This window comes from Megascapheus bottae, chromosome 10, assembly GCF_031878675.1.
Source record: "Megascapheus bottae isolate mThoBot1 chromosome 10, mThoBot2.hap1, whole genome shotgun sequence".
Classification (NCBI taxonomy): Eukaryota; Metazoa; Chordata; class Mammalia; order Rodentia; family Geomyidae; genus Megascapheus; species Megascapheus bottae.
The window spans coordinates 6,067,387-6,089,261 of NC_143518.1; the positions used below are offsets into that span (position 1 = coordinate 6,067,387).

Genomic DNA, 21,875 nt, shown 5'->3' on the forward strand with positions numbered 1-21,875 from the left:
CAGAGTCAGATGTCTTTGACAACATGGATTCTTTAAGACTCTGTTTCTCATATACCATGTGGAAATATAAATGCTGAGTAATATTTTCATTCTCTAATCATAATGGATAGAAGAGCCTAAAGACTGATGCAAAGTGGGTTACCATAGAAAAACACATTATGGGCATAAAGGTTTTACAAATACTTAATAGGTAGCACATAAGGAGTAGGTTGTTTTGGTAAAGTGGCCCAAATGTGCCACCAGATAGGCTGAGATGGTTTGTCGCATTCACCCTAAATTCCATTTCCATTATTGCATTTTGTTTGTTTCTGTTTTGGAAATACTGTCATTGGGACCCAGGGCCTAGCACTTGATAGGCAGATATTTTATCACTAAATCACAATTTCCCAACCCTCTCTCTGAGACTTACTGTACCCTTGAAGAGTGAAGATGTACTTATATAAAAACAACAACTATTTCCACGGATCTGTGTGACAAGAGTCACTATTAACTTTCATTGAAACAAAATTTCCTCATCTGTTAAGTGAGGGCATTTTCCTTAGAAAATCCACTGTAATGTCAATCATCACTTTTTTTTTTCCTCTTGCTCTTGGGTTAAAAAAAACCCACACTTCTGAGAGATCTTTATTTCATTTTTAAAACTACTTCAGATTCATTCATTATCTTCATTGTTTCATATTTTCTAGTGAATAATCACATAGAAATTTTATGTAACGCTCCTTTTAAGCAAATAAGTTCTTAAAAATAAGGCTAGAGATATAGCTCAAGTGGTAGAGGACCTGATTATAAGCATATGGCCCTTAGTAATAACCTCAGTACTTCAAAGGACAAAAAGCCAATTGTATTTCTGAAATACTACTATGAATAAAAAGTATTTACCCTGTAATCTCCCATTTTAATTTCACACACATCATATCTGACCTTCTCATTGCTCTTGAGTGGGCAAAGACCCTTTGTGATTTTATTTTATTGTCTTCTACTTCTTCCAGTTACTAGTTTCCATGAATCAACCAAATCTGACACTATCAGGATAATAAGTCTATAGCAATAATTGTGAGGTACAGCTAGCTGATGGGAAATCAAAGCCATAAGTCACATAACCTAAAGCACCCAAGTCAAATCCTTTTTCTCCCAGTTTTTGTGTGTAGGACTGGGGTTTAAATTCAGGGCCTTGTACTCTTGCTTAGCTTCTTAGCTTAAGGCTGATGCTCTACCACATGAGCCATACCTCCACTTTCTAGCTTTTAGGTGATTTAATTGGAGCAAAGAGTCTCTTGGACTTTCCTGCCTGGGCATTCTTCCAACCTTACTCTTAGCTCTCAGCCTCTTTTTTTTTTGTTTTATTTTTTTTTATTGTAATTAGTAAAAGGGTTACATGATATTTGCCAGATAGAAGGTGCATTAATTCACATACATTGATACCCTTTCACATGTCTTGGTACCCGTTTCCCTCCCCCCCCCACCCCCCCACCCGTCTTGATTTTCCCCCCTTCCCTATCAAATTTCAAATATCCAAATACAAATAAATTCAATATATCAGATAACAAAGTGAGATACTATACCAATATGAGATAACCAAGGGACAGCAAAGGAGATGAGAGACAACATAGTACATTAAGGACAACAATCATTCATTATATGGCTTTTGTTTCAGTATCCTGGAGGTCCTTTCAATTAGCTTCATATTATATGTCCTTATGTATCAAGATTTTGCTCTATTGCAAATCTCTGCTAGTAGAGCCCAAGGTTTCTACTGATTATGACGAATGAGGGAAACCATTGAGCCTAAGTTCCTTTGAGTCTGGCTTACTTCACTTAATATGATTTTTTCTAAGTCTTTCCTTTTCCTAACAAATGGGGCGATGTCATTCTTTCTGACAGCAGCATAGAATTCCATTGTGTACAAATACCACAACTTGTTGATCTACTCATCAACTGAGGGACATCTAGGTTGGTTCCATATCTTTGCTATGGTGAATAATGCTGCAATGAACATTGTTGTGCTAGTGGGTTTAGTATGTCCTTGTTTCTGGGTGGTTGGGTAAATGCCAAGTAGTGGAATTGCTGGGTCATAGGGGAGTTCTATGTTTAGCCTTTTGAGGCACTGCCACACTGCTTTCCATAGTGGTTGAACGAGTTTGCACTCCCACCAACAGTGTAGTAGTGATCCCTCCTGGCCACATCCCCTCCAGCATCTGTTGTCATTCATTTTCCTGATCCTGGCCATTCTAGCTGGAGTGAGGTGGAATCTTAGAGTTGTTTTGATTTGCATTTCTTTTATGACCAGAGATGTTGAGCATTTCTTCATGTGTCTATAGGCCATTTTTGTTTCTTCTTCAGAGAAGACTTTCTTTAAGTCTTTGGCCCATTTTTTAATGGGATGGTTGTTACTTTGGAGGTTAGTTTTGGAGTGATTCAATTTTTTGAGTTGTTGATATATTTTAGATATAAGGCCTTTGTCCGTTGTTTGGTTGGTGAAGATCTTCTCCCACTCTGTAGGCTTCCTGATTAGTTTACTAGCTATGTCCTTTGCCATACAAAAGCTCTGCAGTTTAATGCAGTCCCACTTATCCAGCCTTTCTCTGATTTGTTGTGATTCTTGGTCCTTATTAAGAAAGTTCCGACCTGTGCCAAGGAGGCCTAGTGTATCTCCTATTCCTTCCTGTAGAGTTTTCAGTGTGTCAGCTTTTACCTCCAGGTCTTTGATCCATTTGGAGTTAATTCTCTAGTGCAGGGTGACAAAGAAGGATCCAAGTTTAGTTTTCTGCAGGTGCTTAACCAGTTCTGCCAGCACAACTTGTTGAAGAGGCTGTCTTTCTTCCATTCTATTTTTTTTGGCTCCTTTATCAAAGATTTGGTGGCCATAGGTCTGTGGTTTAATATCTGGGTCCTCAGTTCTATTCCATTGGTCTTCAGGCCTGTTCCTGTGCCAGTACCAAGCTGTTTTGAGAATTATAGCTCTGTAATAGAGTCTAAAGTTTGGAATTGAAATTCCTCCAGAGCTGTTCTTTCTGCTAAGAAGTGTTTTTGCGCTCTCAGCCTCTTGAGTAGTTAGGATTACAGAAGTGAACCATCAGCATGCAGATTTCCTTTCCCTGCTAAATCTCTGCTCAAATATCCCCTCATCAGAGAGGGCATGTTTAAAGAGTTACCCCATCTTTTTGTCTTTCTTACCCCACTCTCTTGTTCCACAGCTCTTGCCACTACAGCTGTTTAGTTTGACTTGCTACTCTCCTAAATTTCAAGTGTCCTCTGCTCTGTACCTAAAGCAGTGGAATGTACATTTTAGGTGTTGAATGTGCATTTTAACACATGTATTTTAAACACACGTGTGTTCAATAACTGAATTGACAGCCTTGAGACCTTTCTTGGCCTCCTGACTCATTAATGTCTGACTCACTACGTCTATATGTAATATAGAAAAATACCCTGACAAATTCAGGGTATCTGCCCTGGAATGAGGAATGATTGTGCTTTCTTAGTCCTAATTTACACTGTTAAGTTCTCTCTGCTCAGTGTTGACTGGACTCTAACACATTTGTCCATGCTTGCTACGGTTTCAGCCTGCCCACCGGCTCACTGGGGCCCAAACTGTATCCACACCTGTAACTGCCACAACGGAGCCTTCTGCAGTGCCTATGATGGGGAATGTAAATGCACTCCTGGCTGGACTGGACTCTACTGCACTCAGAGTAAGCAAGGAACCTCTGTGGCTCAGAAAGATAGATCCTCAGCTTGCCTGTATGGTCTGAGCTAACCGGGTTCGTGGAAGGGAATATTTTATTGCCCCAAAGACCTCAAGACATCTGCGTTTCTCTAAATAGCAAAAGGCTATCAGGTTCCGTGTAGTTTAGCTTTGGATTACTTCAGAACACCTAGGTGGAGCAAAATGGTATATAGAGGCTGTTGAGCATCTTCTGTCTTTTTTCTCTTTTAGCTAGATCATATTGACATGGATCAATTTGTCTGTCATTTATTCTTGCTGCACAAAGATTGGGATACGTGATGGACAATTCTCTTTTTTTTGCCAGTCTTGGGGCTTGAACTCAGGGCCTAAGCACTGTCCTTGAGCTTCTTTGGGCTCAAGGCTAGGGCTCTACCACTTGAGCTACAGCCCCATTTCTGACTTTTTCTGTGTATGTGGTACTGAGGAATCAAACCCAGAACTTCATGCATGCTAGGCAAGCACTCTACCACTAAGCCACATTCCCAGCCCAAGGACATTTTTTTGGTATAGAGCACACTTACTATGTGTCCTTGGAACAGACGGAGTTCCATGATACTCAAGCTTAATGAGGTTCATGGTATGCGGAGGATTAATACGCCTGGAGTGCAGGGCCTCCCCACTTGACTGGTTGTGGAGAACCTGAGTATCTGCACTTCTGCCCATTAATGGTAATTCCAGATGTTGTGAAAGCTCTGATTTAGCTTGATTTCCCCCCCTTCCCCCCCTTTTAGAGTCTCACATTACCCTTTCCTTTTCTTTTGCTGGCACTAGGGCTCCAATTCAAGCCCTTGCATTCTTGCTTTGCTTTTTGTACTTGAGGCTGATGCCACACCTCCACTTCCAGCATTTGACTGGTTCTTTGGAGATAAGAGTCTCATAGACTTTTGTGCTCTGGCTGGCTTTGAACTGAGATGGTCAGATTTTCAACCACCTAACTAGCTTGGACTTAAAAGTATCATTCATCAGATCTAGCTTAAAATCAACTTTTCTTCATGAAGCTTTTTAACATCACAGGCAGAGGATTCCACAGTTAAGCATTATTTTTTAGTCTCCTTGCTTCATTTGAATAAAGGAGACCAAACTGGAATGCATATAGTATAGTTATTAATAATAACAGATACCTTTAAAATAAGGCAGAAAGATGGATCCCAAATTAGTCAATCCTGACTTAATACCAGGAAATACAGTCAAGAGAATAACCCTTGAAAAACATGGGAACTTTCTGAAAAGGACCTGGGAAAGAGGATGGAGGAAACAGTTAGCTCTAGGACCAAGACTTAAAAGCATACAGATAATTTTACTCATTTCAGTCTAGGGAACTTGAGTCCAGACTCCTGGTAGTTGAACTGATGAATGAAAGGAATGACTCCACACTGCATAAGCTTTAAGGAAGGCTTTATGGAAAGACATTAGTCTTGTCTCCAAGGGAACCAGTAATGGTTATATAGACTGGTCTAGTCCCCTGCCTCTTGCTTGTGGGTTGTACCTCCTGCAAAAGCCTCCCTCGGGACCAATGTGAGGCCTCTCGACAGGCTGAGATACACATCATGAACACAGCTTCCCTCAATCTAAACACAACTGTGTTGGAGGCAGGAGCTGTGTTTCTGCTTCCTTCGGGCTTCTGAGTGCTTCTGTGCTCCCTCCTCTTCCCACAGGATGTCCTCTGGGGTTTTATGGCAAGGACTGTGCTTTGATTTGTCAGTGTCAGAACGGAGCTGACTGTGACCACATTTCTGGGCAATGCACCTGCCGCACAGGGTTCATGGGACGGCACTGTGAGCAGAGTGAGTATTGCGTATGACTTTACTGTCAGGGTCTTTCTTCCTGGATTAGCATTCCCAGGTACCCGAACTGTTAAGTCAGAAGAATTACAGCATTTAAGTTGTTAAGCAGATGGTTAGGTAGTTACCACCACGGTTGACTTCCTCTCACAGAGATCTGCCTCCCTGGGACCTTTATGAACTAGCTTTCTTCCAGATGCTTCCTCTGAGTATCCACTAGGCCCTCTGGATGGAGGAGGTGTGACTCTAAGAACAAAGATCAAATTCTGGTTTTCCATTAGAATCATCGTGTCCCTTTCGATCTCTCTAATTTTTGGAGTGCAGTAGTTCAAACCTTGAAAGAGGCGGTAAATCTTTGTTTGTGACAAGGGTGACTGGGACTCCGATCAGAGACAGGCCATTAGGGTAGAGAGGAGGGCTAGGAGCCCAAAGTCAGCCAAAGTAGCTGAGGTGAGAACATGCCAGGCAAATATTGGTTCTTTTGACAACTTTTATAGTCTTTCATCTGCCATTGAGTCCTCTAAGTCTTAAGATTCAAGACAACACATTGCCTTAACATTAAAACAATTTAATCTGACTCAGGGAGAATGTGAACTGTTGGAAGAATCCATCTGGTTTTTCCATATTTACCTCATAAGCCATGCATCTGAATAGTGGGAACATGAGCCTTAAGCTAAGCATGCAAGTGACTGCACCATTCCTTTCCTAGACAATTTTCATCCAGGATTCATATGAATGTGTAAGTAGAGAGCTGTGTATGGTGTTCTTTCTTATTCTAAAGCCCTTCTAGCAAAAGACAGCTTCTCCACTTCCCAACGGGTGGACTTATGGGAGATGTCCCCGAGATGACATGGCTCCAGGAGAGATGTGGCTGGAAAAGGACTTCCACAATAAATCACCCTTCCTCTTAATCCCAGTCCAATGGCTTGAGGTGCTGGGTGCTAAACTCCAGCAACTCTTTAGCAAATGTAGCAGGAGATCCAGGAACCAGCTTCAGACAGAGACAGTGCAATCTGGAGCGTTACCTTGCTGTTTCATTCAGTCCTACAACAGACACTGGCTTATACAGTCACAGCCACACCTTCTGTGTGTTTAAGTATTGCATGTCAGTGTACAAATGGTTAAACACAGACCTAGATGCCATAATGTGCTCTCAGGTGACTTTCACTTGCATGCCAGGCAACTTGTTAAGGTCTCATTAAATAAAAACCTTTTCAGTGCTTCCATGATTATTCTGAACATCAAGTTAAAACATCCATTTGTCCTAGAAGACTTCTAGTGCTCCCTGTAAACAGAGGCTTGTTTTTTTTTTGTTGTTTGTTTGTTTGTTTGTTTTTGTTGTTGTTGTTGTTGGTTTTGGTTTTTCTTTTTTTTCAGAGAGCTATTATAATAACAGCACAGTGCCCCCTAATGTTCACTTTACAAAGAACAATGAAACACAGTTGTGCTTTAGTCTATGAAACTAATGCCCAACTATTACTATACCATGTCATAAGAACCCTGCCATCTTAATCTCCAAGTCTGAATCCTGTGAATCCAGAATTTGAATGATTCTATGGTAAATGAGGTTGTCACCTAGAGATTAAACACAATTTTCTCTCCACCTCTGAGACTTCAGCTAATCCAAGTGAGAATGTACTACAGGGAGACATCTGAACCTACAGTAAAATCTATATGTCCTCAGGGAAGCAGCTCTAGGCTGTACCTGCCATCTAGTTTCCTCTTAGTACCTGTTTGTGACCACCTGTTCATTCACAGGAGTTCCACACATTGAATAAGCATTCCATATCAAAAGCATCAGGAGCCATGATGCTGAGAAGCTCAAGCCTCCACACTGGGTTTAGTCACCTCATGACTCAGAAATTGCTGTCCAGATCTGGGATACCCTGGGCTCTGAGACTGTCTGTTCAGGGGTACACAGTAGAAAGCAGCCTTGCTTCAGATTCCCTAGGCTGGGCACTGAACTGGCCTTATCTCCTTCTTCAGAGTGCCCTGCTGGGACTTATGGCTATGGCTGTCGCCAGATATGTGACTGCTTGAACAATTCCACCTGTGACCACATCACCGGGACCTGTTACTGCAGTCCTGGATGGAAGGGGGCACGCTGTGATCAAGGTAGGAATAGTCATAAGAAACATCTGCTGTGTCTTCATATGTGGGCTCTAGGCACATGGTAAGTTTTTTCACTTACAGAACCTGGAGAAGCCCTTGCTACACCTCTGCATGTAACTGCTAGAATTGGGTATTTATTTAATTTAGATAATGAAACTAAGGCTAGGAGAAGTTGGACAATTTCTTTAAGGATCATCATAGTCTTTCATGCCAAGTTTCTCTTTTTTTTAAACTCATTCACTTTCTGTTGGGCCAATGATATTTTCAGTTTTTCCGAGATAGAGTTAATATGCAAATATAGCTTAGTTATATAATTTGATTTTAAAAAGCAATCATATATACATATTCATGAAACTATTGCCACAGAAATGATGATTTCCATCATCTTACATAAAAGTCTTCCTCAGGTCCCTTCCTGCCTCCACTACAGCTTAGGCTCCTGACAATAACAGATTTGTTTTCTACCACTACAGATGTATTTACATGATGTATAATTTTATTTAAGTGGAATCACACTGTATTCCTTTTCATGTCTCATTCTGTTTACCCAACAGAAATATTTTGAGCCATGTTATTTTATATATCAGTAGCTCAGTTTTTTTTGTTGCTGTGTTGTATTTCATAGAGTAGATATACCTTAGTTTATTGCTTTGTGAACTTATTAATAGACATTGCATTGTTCCAGTTTGGGATAATAACTGTTAAAGCTGCTATGAACAACAAACAGTGGGTCAATCTTTGTGTGGTCTGTGCTTTCATTTCTCATGAGAAAACACCTAAGCTACAAAAATTGACAAGGAGCTATAAGGAAGGCATATGTTGAATTTTTAAGAAACTTGTTTGGTTCTTGTTCTGTTTGTGCCAGTACTGAGGCTTAAACTCGGGACCTAAGCACTCATTTCACTTTTTCTCTCAAGGCTGGTGCTCTACCGTTTGAGTCATAGCTTCACATAACTTTTTAAGACATTTGTGCCCATGGTTTTTTTTCTTTTTGCCAATCCTGGGCTTGGGTTCAGGGCTTGAGCACTGTTCTTGGACTTTCTCAAAGCTAGCACTCTACCACTTGAGCCTCAGCATCACTTCCGGCTTTTTGCTATGTATGTGGGGTACCGAGGAATTGAACTGGGGTCTTTGTGCATGCTAGGCAAGCACTCTACCACTAGGCCAAACTCCCGGCCCCTTCGTGCCCATGGTTTTTAAAACAAGGTGTATTCATATAATCACCTGGAAATACTCATCATATACATAGTCTCACTTGAGAAATTCTCCTTTGGGGTGGATAGGTCTTTCAGAAAGTATTCCTGGTCTTCTTAGTCCTAGCTTCTCCTGGACACATGGGTTTTTAGTAGCCATAAGCAGTGGGCCTCTTAAAGACTTCAGAACATGTATAGTTTTGTAGGTAGACTCATCCTAAACTGCAGACCACAGAAGAGTGTATACGTGTAACATTTAATTTCTTTCTCAAAGTAAACTTCTGCATACCCATATTTTATATTTAATAGTAACCAAAATCAGATGTTTGATTCATAATCTGGTCATTATTTCAAATGCAATCCAAGCTCACAGCTTCATGCTCTAGTTTCAAGGCAGACTGGTTTGCCTGTTTTATTTTTTGTAGTTTTTTGAGTCCGAGTTTTACCATGTAGCAAAGACTGGTCTCAAACTCATCATCCTTGTGCTTCCTAGAAGGTATTCATCCTATCATTCATTCAGAAGCATAAAATAGTAAGAAATGTATTTGATAGGAGAGCAGTTATGTGGAAGCCATTTTCCTTATTTACAGATCTTGAAACTGCAGTGTAAGCACTAAAGGGAAAGCTCGAGATATCTGGGTCATTTTTCAGATGCCTAATTTCTCAGTTCTCAGTTCATAATTATCTTTTTCTTCCTCACTTGATGGATCATAAGGAAGAAATAGAGCTGCATTTTGAGTTTAATGACTGTTTCAGTTCCTTTTTCACTGCTATAAGCAAAGCCCTGACAGAAACAACGAAAAAGGACAGAAGATTTCTTTGGACTCATTCTGTTAGAGAATGCATTCCGTGACGACTTAGCTCCATGTGCCTGGGTAAACCAGCATGGCGGCTAAGAACGGAGAGACAGAGGGACAAGAACAGGTCAAGACAAGATATATGCCCTGTATAGCATGGCCCAGTGACCCTACATCCTCTAAGTAGGCTCCACATCCTACCTTTCACTACCATCTCACAATGCCAAGGTATTGTGGACAACCCATCAAGATGTTAGCCCGTGCTTCCATCCAGCTCTCAAGACCTGACAGGCAAGAAAATGTTCCCAAGACACCTTTGGGGCATGCTTAATAGTATTCCAGATGTGTCTTAATCCAAATCAGCTTGAAAATTAAGATTACCTATCATGTTGATGGCTAATGCCTATAATCCTAAGTACTCGTAGCAAAGCTGAGATTCAAGGGTCTAGATTCTAAATTAGCCTGGAAGAAAAGCCTCTGATCTCCAGCTAAAATGACAGAAAGCTGGAGTTGGAAATATGGCTGACATGGTAGAGCACCAGACTCACTTCAAACCCTACTACCAGGGGAAAAAAGGATTAGCTACCACAAGGAGCAAGGCTGTAGGATGATATTATCAGGTACAATTAAGGGAACTATTTCTGTTTCAGAAAGTATAATTTCCCAGAACAATACCTCCTGAGGTTAAAAAGCTCATTGGATTTGATCCTTGGGCTTGATTTATAATGTAATTATGTCTGCTCTCTTGAGGAAAAAAAAAATCAGCAACTATCAGGATAAACATGAGGTTACCTTAGCCAATTGGGCTTCTAGGTTGTACCCCTGTTTAAACTCTGTACTTGAAATCTAAGCCAAAATAGGAATTATGTAAGTTATGGTCTAAATTGTTTAATTTGAAATATAGCAACAGCCCCCAAACCTGATTTTTGAATCTTTGCATTCAAAGATTCTTTGGAGTGGGCTTTCTGAATCCAGATCAACCTTTCTTCAAGAACTCACAATCTGCTAGTCAAAAATGAAGACTAATGTGGAAGGACATTTTGCTTTGACATTTTGTTTCTCTTTCCCATTCTATTTCCAAGAGTTTCCAAATGAACCATGAGCTGAAAATACCCAGGCATTAGCTGGCATGGATTTTGTAAATAAAGATGAAGCATTTATCCAGTAAACCCTCATGCCCACCCCATGCTCATTTCTTCCCTTCTTTTCTAGCCGGGGTTATTGTTGTGGGAAGCCTGAACAGCTTGAGCCGCACAAGCACAGCCCTTCCTGCCGATTCCTACCAGATAGGGGCCATCGCTGGCGTCATCATTCTTGTCCTCGTGATTGTCTTCCTCCTGGCGTTGTTCGTTATTTACAGACACAAACAGAAAGGAAAGGATTCAAGCATGCCAGCTGTGAGCTACACCCCAGCTGTGAGGGTCATCAATGGGGATTACAGTATGTCAGGTAAGACAGAAGTCCAGGGTAGAGGAGAATCACAGAACCTATAAAGCCAGGCTTTGCCCTTGGTCTTTGAAATCATGCATTTGGCTGTGTGTCCTTCCTGTCCAAAAATATTGTAACATATTAGGAATGGACGCTAGTTAAGCCATCAGTGAAATGATCACGATGCCGTTTTCTTTTGTCTTGGAGATAGTGGGTTTTGAACTCAAGGCCTCATGATTACTAGGAAGATGCACTAGCCACACCTTGAAGCCTTTTTGTTTTGGTTATGTCTCATATAGACGTTGCCCTGTTGGCCTGCAGTACCCTTGAACAGAGATCCTACTACTTCCACCTCTCAAGTGGCGGGGATTACAGTATTAAGTTACCATATCTGGCCTTACTCTGTCATTTATTTTTTCTCTAAGGTTTTAAATTGAGCTCTTTGTGTGCTCGCTTTAGATATAAAGCATTAAAACTTTATTAGGGGGCCAGGAGTTTGGCCTAGTGGTAGAGTGCTTGCCTAGCATGCACAAAGATCCAGGTTCAATTCCTTGGTACCACATACATAGAAAAAAGTCCAGAAGTGGTGCAGAGGCTCAAGTAAGTGGTAGAATTCTAGAGTTCTAGCCTTGAAAGTCCAAGAACAGTGCTCAGGCCCTAAGCTCAAGCCCAGGACTGGCAAAAAAAAAAAAGAAAAAAACTTTACTAGGCACCAAGTCCCAGCTTTTGTCATGGATGAGAGGATAGGAAAGGAGCAGGGGCTATAAATTTACCATGGTCTGGAGAAGATCAGGTAGGTAGAGCAGGTCTCCTGTCTCTGCTCCTGTACATTTCCCATAGTATCTTCTGACCTCACCCTGGATAAACACATATCATTAACTAGAAAAGCAACTTATATAGGAAATATTGTTGTTTGAGGTATGAGCAATAACTAAGGCAGTGAGTTTTCCTATAAGAAAACTCATTTGAATCTTTCTTTCTCTCATAAGTGTCCACAAAAGCAAAATAATTAGGTGACTCATTTAACCACGAGATGGAGTGTCCACTGAACCGGAGATGTTGAACAGCCCAGTTTGGGCATCAAGCAAAACCTGCCTTGACTATAACCAATGGAAAAAGGGACTGGTGGTGAGAAAAAAAGAGACCGGTGTGATTGGACTATGAGCCTCCTTTATGTGCCTCTCCATATTGCTGGGATAGTTGGCACACGTTACTGTGTGCGGCCATTTGTTTGAGTCTCTCAAACCATAACATCCAAGCGTGTCTTGAACCATGATCAATCTCTCCCTCCCAAGTAACTAGGATTACAGGCTTGAGATACTGTGCTGGACCTGAAAACTTAAAGATCAGTTCCTTTAGAACAATTACTAGAGGACATGTTTATAAATACTATAATTCTGAGGAAATATATCAAGCAGCAGATAGTACAGAATTATTGTGTCAAAAAATTGGATAATTTTATTTAAAGAAGAAGAAGGAGGAGAGTTACAGCAGAAATAATCCCCAAATCTAAGGGCAGCCATCTGTAAGTGCATTCATATTTTACAAGAAGACAAGTAGGCAGGCCTAAACTGCTCTCTCTAGGAGTTTTGCTGAAAGGGCTAGGCTTTGTGTGTGTGCATATGCCAGTACTGGGGCTTGAACTCAGGGCCTATGTGCTTGTTGCTTACTTTTCTTGCTCAGGGCTAATACTCTGCCTGTTGCTCTCCAACTCCACTTCTGGTGTTTGGTGGTTGCTTAGAAATAAGAGTTTTATGAACTTCTCTGCTCCATCTGATTTTAAACTATGATCTTCATATCTCAGTTTCCTGAATAACAAGGATTATGGGCATGAGCAATCAGGGCTGGGTGAGTGGGCTGAGACTGACTTAAGAAAATAGTCCAAATACTGTATTGACACTGCTGTTTTCCATTCTCTCCCTCCTGTGGAGACTTGGAGCAGCAAGTGTCTGAATCCTCTCCCTTTCTTCTTGCAGAAACCTTACCACACAGCAATGGTGGAAATGGCAACAGCCACTACTTCACCAATCCCAGTTACCACACCCTCACCCAGCGTGCCACCTCCCCTCACTTCAACAACAGGGACGGGCTGACCATTGCCAAGGTGAGAAGCATCTGGTGGGTAGGGAGAATGGGGGAAGGGAGGGAGCTAGCCTGATTAAGGATGAGGATTTCCTAAATTGATCATGGGGCTAGCCTTTTACTGTGGCTGTTTGGATATCTGCCTCTGAAAGACCTGGGATTATAGTAGTATACCACCAGAGTCAGACCACATATTATTTCTAATTTTACATGAGATCTTAAAGTCTTATGCTGACATCAATTTTTAATTTTTTAATTTTAATTTTGTTTTATTGCTAGCTGTGGGCTTGTTTGGGCATTAATTTTTTAAAAAAAAATACCATAAAGACCTATAGCGGACTTAAAATCATCAAGTTTGTCTTTCCTAACTAGCATTCTTTGAGTACCCTTTCCAGTATCCTTGCGTAGTCCTTTTACTTTAGTGACAAAAATACACATATGAGTTCAGTCATATGAAACTGTGACGTTTTCAAGCCCCCATAGGCCAAATAGTAACAACTGAATGCTAGACACTAAGCATTTCTAGTCACCTTATATTAGGAATTCACTCGTTCTTCTCAGCAATACTGTGATACCTGGTGTGACTAGTACTGCATTTTACAGATGAGGAAATCATCTAGCAGCTCCAGTTGTGCCCTACAGTTCTCCGCACAACTCTCTGAACCTTCATTGCCATGATACCCAAATAATGCTTCCAGTCCCCATTGAAAGACTCACCACTCTTCTGTTCTCTGTTCACTTCATCTAGGGGAGAAAAATGAGCTAATTAATTCAATGCAGTTGTCATTAAATTAATGTAGCTAGAGTTTAATTATGGTGCCGACTGGTTAAATAACATGTCTCACTCTGGAGATTCAGCTTCATCCTTCCACTCGTCCTCATGCAGATCCGGGGAAGTTTGTGTGTCAGGAAGACTCAGGCAATACCATGCCTATTTTGATGGGAAAACTTAGATTCAGAATTCTTCCAAAGTTCAATGAAAACTTCCATGTGCATAGGCCCAAGAGACAAACTCAGGGTGACTGAAGGAAAAGAAGAGCTTTAGGTGTGGTGAGCAGGGTTGGGGTGCATACGTGGATTCTCTGCCTCCAGGGAGTTGTCACATCTCACCGCCCCCTGGCTTAGTGTTTTAAAGAGTGGGTCCTTCCCATGGCCTTGCTTTCCACTGGACAGGAGGTAGCATGCCCTTGATCCACTATGATCTCTTTTTTCAACATTTCTATTCTATGTTTTTCACAGTCCAAGAACAACCAGCTGTTTGTAAATCTTAAAAATGTAAATCCTGGGAAGAGAGGCCCCGCGGTGGACTGCACAGGAACCCTGCCCGCAGACTGGAAGCATGGTGGCTACCTCAATGAGCTCGGTGTGTGCAACGCGTGCCCTCCCTGCACTCGAACCCTCTCTCAGTTGCATGGGAGTCCAGAGATCTGCTGCAAGAAGGCAGCAGCAGCCCAGATGATAGGTTTGCACCTAAACCCTCTGCGGGGTCTGCTGGATCTGTCCAACCATTTCTCTCTGAGTTGCTCTTGCGCAAGAATGATTGCTAGATGGCAGCTCTGCCAGACAATGCTGTCATCTAATTCCTTTCCTTAATTTCATGCTCAAAATGACTCCCCTTAGGTCATCATCTTAGGGAGAGAGTTGGAGACGGGGAGTGCAATTTCAGGGCCTGTTGTCTGGGTAGAATTGGTTGTCTATGAGGATGACTGGAGGACAAGCTGATAAAATTGGATCCAACCCACCCTATAAACCATTTGGTCAGCCAAAGCAGCTGCCCTCAGACCCAAGTACACAAAACACTTCTGTGGGCAGAATGTTCAGAGGAGGTAGGGATCACATCTCAGGAGCTGAGAGCAAAGACTAAACTTCTCTTTGGTATAGTTAATTCTGTGCTACAAATGCCTTTATCCTGCCTTTGCCTCCCCCACCACCTTGCTTGGCGCTGAGCTAGATTCCTATAACCCACTCAATACAATAAGCTCAAGGGAGAAAAAAATTTTTCCTATCTTCTTTTCCATGATAGCTGGTATGAGACACAGCTCCTTCCTTGTCTTTCTCTTTATTCAGTAGTTCCATGGTCCATCACTTGCAATGTTTAATGTCACTTGCAATATCTCCCATATTTTGATGGGAAGCCTTAGATCGAGAGTTCGTTCAAAGTTCAATTAAAAATTCCATGTGAGAAACTCGGAGTTTTCTAGTATTCTTGCCTTGAAGGAATATAGCATAAGGATGGGATAGTATTTCTTTAATATTCTCAGATGCTTAGTTGGATGGTTCATAAGGTGTCATTATTACTCTTTCCTGTTAACTAAGCCCTGATCGATGTAGGAAGGAATATGATATTCCTTTTCATCAAATGTCCCTTGGATTGTCTCTAAGTGTGTGCCACATAAATGCTACACTAATCAAAATTCCACTCATTGATTTGGTGCTTTGAAGTTCACAAAGCCTTGACCCAAGCTGTTCTTCCCTAAACAATGACAACACTCCTGGATGGATGAAGACAGGTTTTCTAGCATGGCCCCCAAATAGCATGGCTGAAAAAGTGATAGGATCTGAGTTGCCAGAAAGCAGACCCAATAGAAGTTTTGATTCTTGGTCAGTGCGCTGATATCAGGTGATGTAACAAGGACTAAATAAGGTAGGGCCTGGGATCCCCTCGGTAATATTCCGAATACCGTGGATTTGTGACTGCAGTTTTTTTTCTTTTTGATACCTGTGACTTCACTGGTTCAAGCAAAAGGTTGTGTTTTCAATGGCAGCATACTTCACTTTTCCTAGTATGAGCATGCCCTCCCTTTTGAAGGTCAGATCTTCTAAAACAAGAAAGCAATGCTGTATCTACTAGGTAGGCTCAGACACCTATGTCCCCAAAGCTGGAAATATCAAATAGTTAAAATAAAAACTGCATATCAATGGCCAAGATCTGGCTCATAGCCTGTTACTCAATAATGGATGTTTGAAATTTCCAGTTTTTAGAAAACATTCTTACAGTGGAGGCAGTAATATCACCCAATCTCAGTGGAAAAAAACCATTGAGCCTCCTAAGTGCTGCCTTTGTGAGCAAATTCTCAGTACTAGCCGTGGCTATGGCTTTCCTCCTATGCAGCTTTGAATTATATATATATATATATTATATATATATTATATATATATCAGTTTAACACTCCTATGTGATCCTAAAATTATCAGCCTTTCCTCAAGTTTTTAGGAAAGAGCAGGTGATGATCAAATGTGTGTATGCGTACATGTAGTGTTGGGGGGGCATTGACTGCTTAGCCCATTCGGTAAACATTATCACGGCAAGGTTGTGTCCCACCATGATCCTGGAACTTGAGGTGGGTTTTCTCCTCCTTTCTTTTCTCATAGGGTGATTATTTTCTGTCTTTATTACAGGTGCTTTTGGACTTGACAGAAGCTATGTGGGAAAATCCTTGAAAGGTATGGTATGTAAACTTAAGGAAGAAATGTGCATATCAGAATCACAATCTTAAGGAATGATCTCACAGATTATATTTTTCTAAGCAAGCAAAAGCAGCAGTATAACGATCATCTAAAGCTGTCAACATGGTAAATTGCTACAACACACAAACATGTTTGATGTCAAGAGTGACCATAGCATATCTTGTTAGAACACAAGTCTTGGAAAAAAAATTGATTGTTTGCAAAAGAAATACTCATACTATCTTTAAAAGAATATGGTATATTGGGAGAGGGAAATGTAAAATAGAAATTAGCCAGGAAAATAAGATCTTAGTCTGATGATGTGTTTACTGAAGGCTCGGGATCCTAAGTGTCCAGAATTCATTCAAAGTTCAATTAAAAATTCCATGTGCATAAGCCCAAGCTTATGGCAGTGTACAGTAAGTTCTCACAGTACAGTATGAAGGCCTTACTTGATTGTCATTGTAGAACCATCTTGTGCCCCAAGGCTATCAACTACTGTTTCCTAGACTGAACACTTTATAAATTCAAAGGTTTCATCGAGGACATTTTCTATTTGGAAAATAGAATGGGATTAACTATACTTGAATATGAGCATTAAAATCAAATCAGACTGTGGTATTTTCATTGGGACTTCTCTTAAAGTGGAGGTAAAATGACATCATAGATGTAAATATCATGGATGAGTAATTCTATAGCAGATGCTCTCCAAAATAAACAACACTGGTTTCAGCACCAAAAAAAAAATATCCAATGGTCATAAAACTGCATTTGCTTTTTCCTTCCACCTTTCATCACAGATCTGGGAAAAAATTCTGAATATACTTCAAGTAACTGCTCCCTAAGCAGTTCTGAAAACCCATATGCCACCATCAAAGACCCGCCCGTACTACTCCCTAAAACATCTGAGTGTGGCTATGTGGAAATGAAGTCACCCGCACGAAGAGATTCCCCCTATGCAGAGATCAGTAACGCAACTGCAGCTACCAAGAATGTGTATGAAATCGGTGAGTTCTCACAGCCATAGGTAGAACCCAGGCCATCTGATTGTTTTCGAACCTATTTTAAATGGCCCATATTTTGGATGCAAACTGTGTTTAACAGGGATCCCATTAATCAATGTGAAATGAATTCTCAGGGAAAAATACTACTTAGCACATGTGTATTCAGTTGCCTAAATCTTCTAAATCATCTTTTATTCTGTAATTGCATTAAATATTTTCACAATAGTGTAGAATAACTTAGGTATTCATATTAGTTCACATGTCAAGTAAGCTAAAACAAATGATTTGCCAGACACAGTAGCTCACTCCTGTAATCCTAGCTACTCAGGGGCTGAGATTAGAGGGTCATAGTTGGAAGCCAGCCTGAGCACTGTCTTTGGATACATTTTACTCAAGGCTAGCACTGTGCCACTTGAGCCACAGTGTCACTTCCAGTTTTTTTCTGTGTATGTGGTACCAAAAAATCGTTCATGCTAGTCAAGCAGTCTACCACTAAGCTACACTCCCGGCCCTGGAGCCATTTACTTTTAAAGAATTAAGAGAATTTCAGTGTGGAAACTGTGGTGAAATTCATTTCTTTATTTTAAATCTGTGATGATTTCTCTTTAAATTATTCTGTAAGCCCATCACAGGAGGATGAGAACTCACTTCAGAGTGACAGCCCTAGTGCTATGAACATGCATTGAGTTAATTTTAAACACCTTGTCTTCTAAACTCTGAGCCAGGGATTTAAACTAGGTTATTCCCAAGGTATTTTTGAGACAATGACTCATGTGTTTTGTATTTCTGCATATTCCCTTGATTTCTTCATACCTACCATGTGGTTATACTCCCCACCTCCCAGTCCTGGGTATAGAACTCAGGGCCTGGGGCACTGTCCTTGAACACATTTTGCTCAAGGCTGGTGCTCTGCCACTTGATTCACAGAAGCACTTCCAGCTTTTTCTATGTATGTGGTATGTATGAATCAAACCCAGGGCTTTGTGCATGCTAGGTGAGCACTCTACCTCTAGGCTACTCTCCTAGCCTATGGTTATCCTTTCCCCCCTTCCCACTTCCCGGTCCTGGGACCTGAACTCAGAGCGTGAGTCTTTTCCTTGAGTTTCTTTTGTTCAAAGATATCACTTTACCACTTGAACCACAGCACCATTTCTGACTTTTTTTTGCAATTTTTATTGTAATTAGTAAAAGGGTTACATGATATTTGCCAGATAGAAGGTGCATTAATTCACGTACATTGATACCCTTTCACATGTGTTGGTACCCATTTCCCTCCCCCCCACACCCCCCATTTCTGACTTTTTATTGAGTAGTTTATTGGAATAAGATAAGAGTCTCCTGCCCTTCCCTATCTGGACTGGCTTCAAACTGATCATTCACATCTCAGCCTCCTTAGTAGCTAGGGCTGCAGGCGTGAGTCACCAGGGCCTGGCTTTGTGGTCATTCTTTTGTTCAGAATACCATTTTGTGTATGTCAATTTGTCCAACACTATTATACTTACTCTTTCATATACCTGGGTGGGCATATGAATACCTAGGTCAGAGTCTATTTGGGGCTTCCATTATAACTAGGAAGATGAGTACATGCTACCATGCCCAGCTTCATTGGGATGGAAAAAGGATCTCATGGTCTTTTGGGACTGGACTAGCCTCAACTATGATCCTCTCCATCTCAGTGCCACAGGCAGTTAGCATTACAGGGGTGGCCACCAACACCAGGTGAAATCATACTTCAAAAAACTATTTTTCATGAAAATATATGTGTTTGATATTTGTAAGGAGAACCATCTTGTTTTTGAACATTGTTTCCTTCCTGATATATTAACATATCATTGGTTCTCACAGAACCTACAGTGAGTGTTGTCCAAGGAATATTCAGCAATAATGGGCCCCTTACCCAGGATCCATATGACCTGCCAAAGAACAGTCACATCCCTTGTCATTATGACCTGCTGCCTGTCAGAGACAGTTCATCCTCCCCCAAGAGAGAGGATGGTGGCGGTGGCGGCAGCAGCAGCAACAGTAGCAGCAGCAGCAGCAGCAGTGAATGACACCAAAGGACCAGTGGATGACCCAAGAACTCTTTCTAGAGCTACAGTACAGTTCGTCTCCACATCCAAGCCGGCCATCTTTCACGAACGTTCATCAACTTGATAAGCAATTGCTGGATGTGAACCAGAGAGCTCAAAGCCAAGGCTGTCACTAATTGTAGGTGATTTCTCTAAGGGGTGGAAGGGAAGAGACAGCATCATGATTTCCTCTTGCTATTAGTTTTAGCATTGCACCATGAAGCATGATATATTGGAAGATGTTGGCTAAAATGATGAACTTGCAGAATGCCTTTGAAGATGAGGGCTGCAATGGATGCTTGGCATTGTTGCTTGGAAAGTTTGAATACCTTTTCTCATTTGCATCGTGGAGCTCTACGTAGGACTGTGCAGCTTGCCCTAAATTTACTTAATTTAAAAATGGGAACCATTGAACCCCTTGAAGAGGTGAGGCATAGTATTGAGTCCTTATTACTTCATCTGTTTTTCCAGTTGGGTTCTCCATTTATAAGGATTGTGCAGGGAAAACGTTCTGTCAGGTGGTAGGACTTGAACTTTGAATAAACACTAGCTGTCCACAAGCCTACATATGAACACTTTAGTTTTCTTAGGATGAGAAAATGTACAATTAGAATTGTTTTAGAAATAGTCAAAGCATCGTGAGAATCAACACATAAATGTGCCAAGCAAAGGCTGCCTTTCTCAGTATGACCTTTGCCCAGTTTAGATCCATAACATTATTCTGCTCATTATTGCCTAGCATACATAGATACCACTCGGGAGACATAACATATCAGTGATCATTTCAGAAATATAAAAGCAAAATCGTTTTATTTTTGAAAGACTGGAGCGAATTAAATATGTAATGACTGGCATAGCATAAGAAGATGCTTAAAGTTTTGTAGGCAATTAGTAATACATGCTGTAATATAGAATTAGCAAGAAGATTTAATTTTTCCCTAGACATTTCCAAAGTATTTTTGTGCATTTTTGGAAAAGGGCACTTTCCTTTTATTAATTGTTGATTTAGAGAAACTATGCTTAAGCTGGTCTTTTGCATTGCTAATATGACATGTATCCCCTTTGTCGTTAATTTGTATTTTCATCAAGTTGTATATTCTATGTTTTGTAGTGTTTGGATTGTTAATGGAAAACTATTATATGTTCATTGTTTCTTGTATTATTGCCATTCATCTTCTGCTTGATAAAAATGCGATATGTTTTTCTTTTGGAAAGAGGAAACGAATACATCATTTGAACTTATTAAAGTTGGCCATTACTAAAATAATGTAGTAACCACAAGTGAATGGTTTCTGAGTGAATGAGAGAGGTTTTTGTATATTCCAAAGTTCAGAGCCTTTTCATTACGGTTTCCCTAAGTGTTGATTGGGCCCCAAGCCTGAAGAGTGCTGATCTTGCTAGAGGCCTGAACTATGATGATCACATATTGTCCATCTAAACTGTGACACTGGCTAGCAAATGAAGGCATTGCTGACAATTCTGCAAAGCACTGGCATCTATACTGATAAGCCACAACAATGCTCGCCCCCTGTACATTTCGGTAATGACAACTTTCAATTTAAGGTGTTTATCTCATAAGTTTGCCAAGGTGGTACAAAAAAGCTAGTTTCTCTTTCTTTGATCTTCTTGAGCAAACAGAAAGGCAGAATACAGAGATGACTTCGTAAGAGAAAATAATACTCTTTGATCTTTTCGAAACACAAGTTCTTTACACAACTACTTAAAGATAATAATAAAAATAAAAATAACCAATCCTGAATGACATTCTGCCTGAGTCAGATAATAACATATACTGCATGTTTATCTACAGGTAGTATCAAAAAAAACACGGTCCCTGCCAGTTTCTGAGTTGGCATAGCCAGATATTTCATGTCATACATCTGTCCCTGTGATAGTGGCTTGTCAGATCCAGTGGTCAATACAACAAACACACATATGGCCCTTAATTTATTAGGAACTACCAAGTTAATCAAGGCAATAAGGAATTTCCTAGAATATACTTTCCAAATGATTCTAAGTTAGCAACTAGTTTCAGTGAATCGAGACAGATGTAACTGAGGAAATATGAAGTATCCTTTCTGATAAGAAAAAAGAGAAATATTTTTCCTCCTTTCTTTTTTTACTTTGGTGCCAGGAGTTGAACACACCACTACATGCTCTTACTTAGCTTTTTGGTCACCGCTAGCAGTCTACCACTTGAGCCATGTCTCTATTCTAACATTTTCCCTGATGAAC

General features: G+C 40.7%; 1 protein-coding gene across 1 annotated transcript in view; it reads left to right on the forward strand.

Annotated features, from left to right (window-relative positions):
* Megf10 (multiple EGF like domains 10) overlaps positions 1-21,391 on the forward strand; it is a 147,359-nt gene extending 125,968 nt beyond the window's left edge. The window contains exons 17-25 of the mRNA XM_090340113.1: positions 3,564-3,692; positions 5,383-5,511; positions 7,495-7,623; positions 10,823-11,059; positions 13,015-13,142; positions 14,360-14,483; positions 16,520-16,564; positions 17,368-17,574; positions 19,417-21,391. Coding sequence (XP_090196239.1) covers positions 3,564-3,692; positions 5,383-5,511; positions 7,495-7,623; positions 10,823-11,059; positions 13,015-13,142; positions 14,360-14,483; positions 16,520-16,564; positions 17,368-17,574; positions 19,417-19,622 — 1,334 coding nt within the window. The 3' untranslated portion in view covers positions 19,623-21,391. The remainder of the gene's footprint in view (positions 1-3,563; positions 3,693-5,382; positions 5,512-7,494; positions 7,624-10,822; positions 11,060-13,014; positions 13,143-14,359; positions 14,484-16,519; positions 16,565-17,367; positions 17,575-19,416) is intronic.
* The last annotated feature ends 484 nt before the right edge of the window (positions 21,392-21,875 follow it).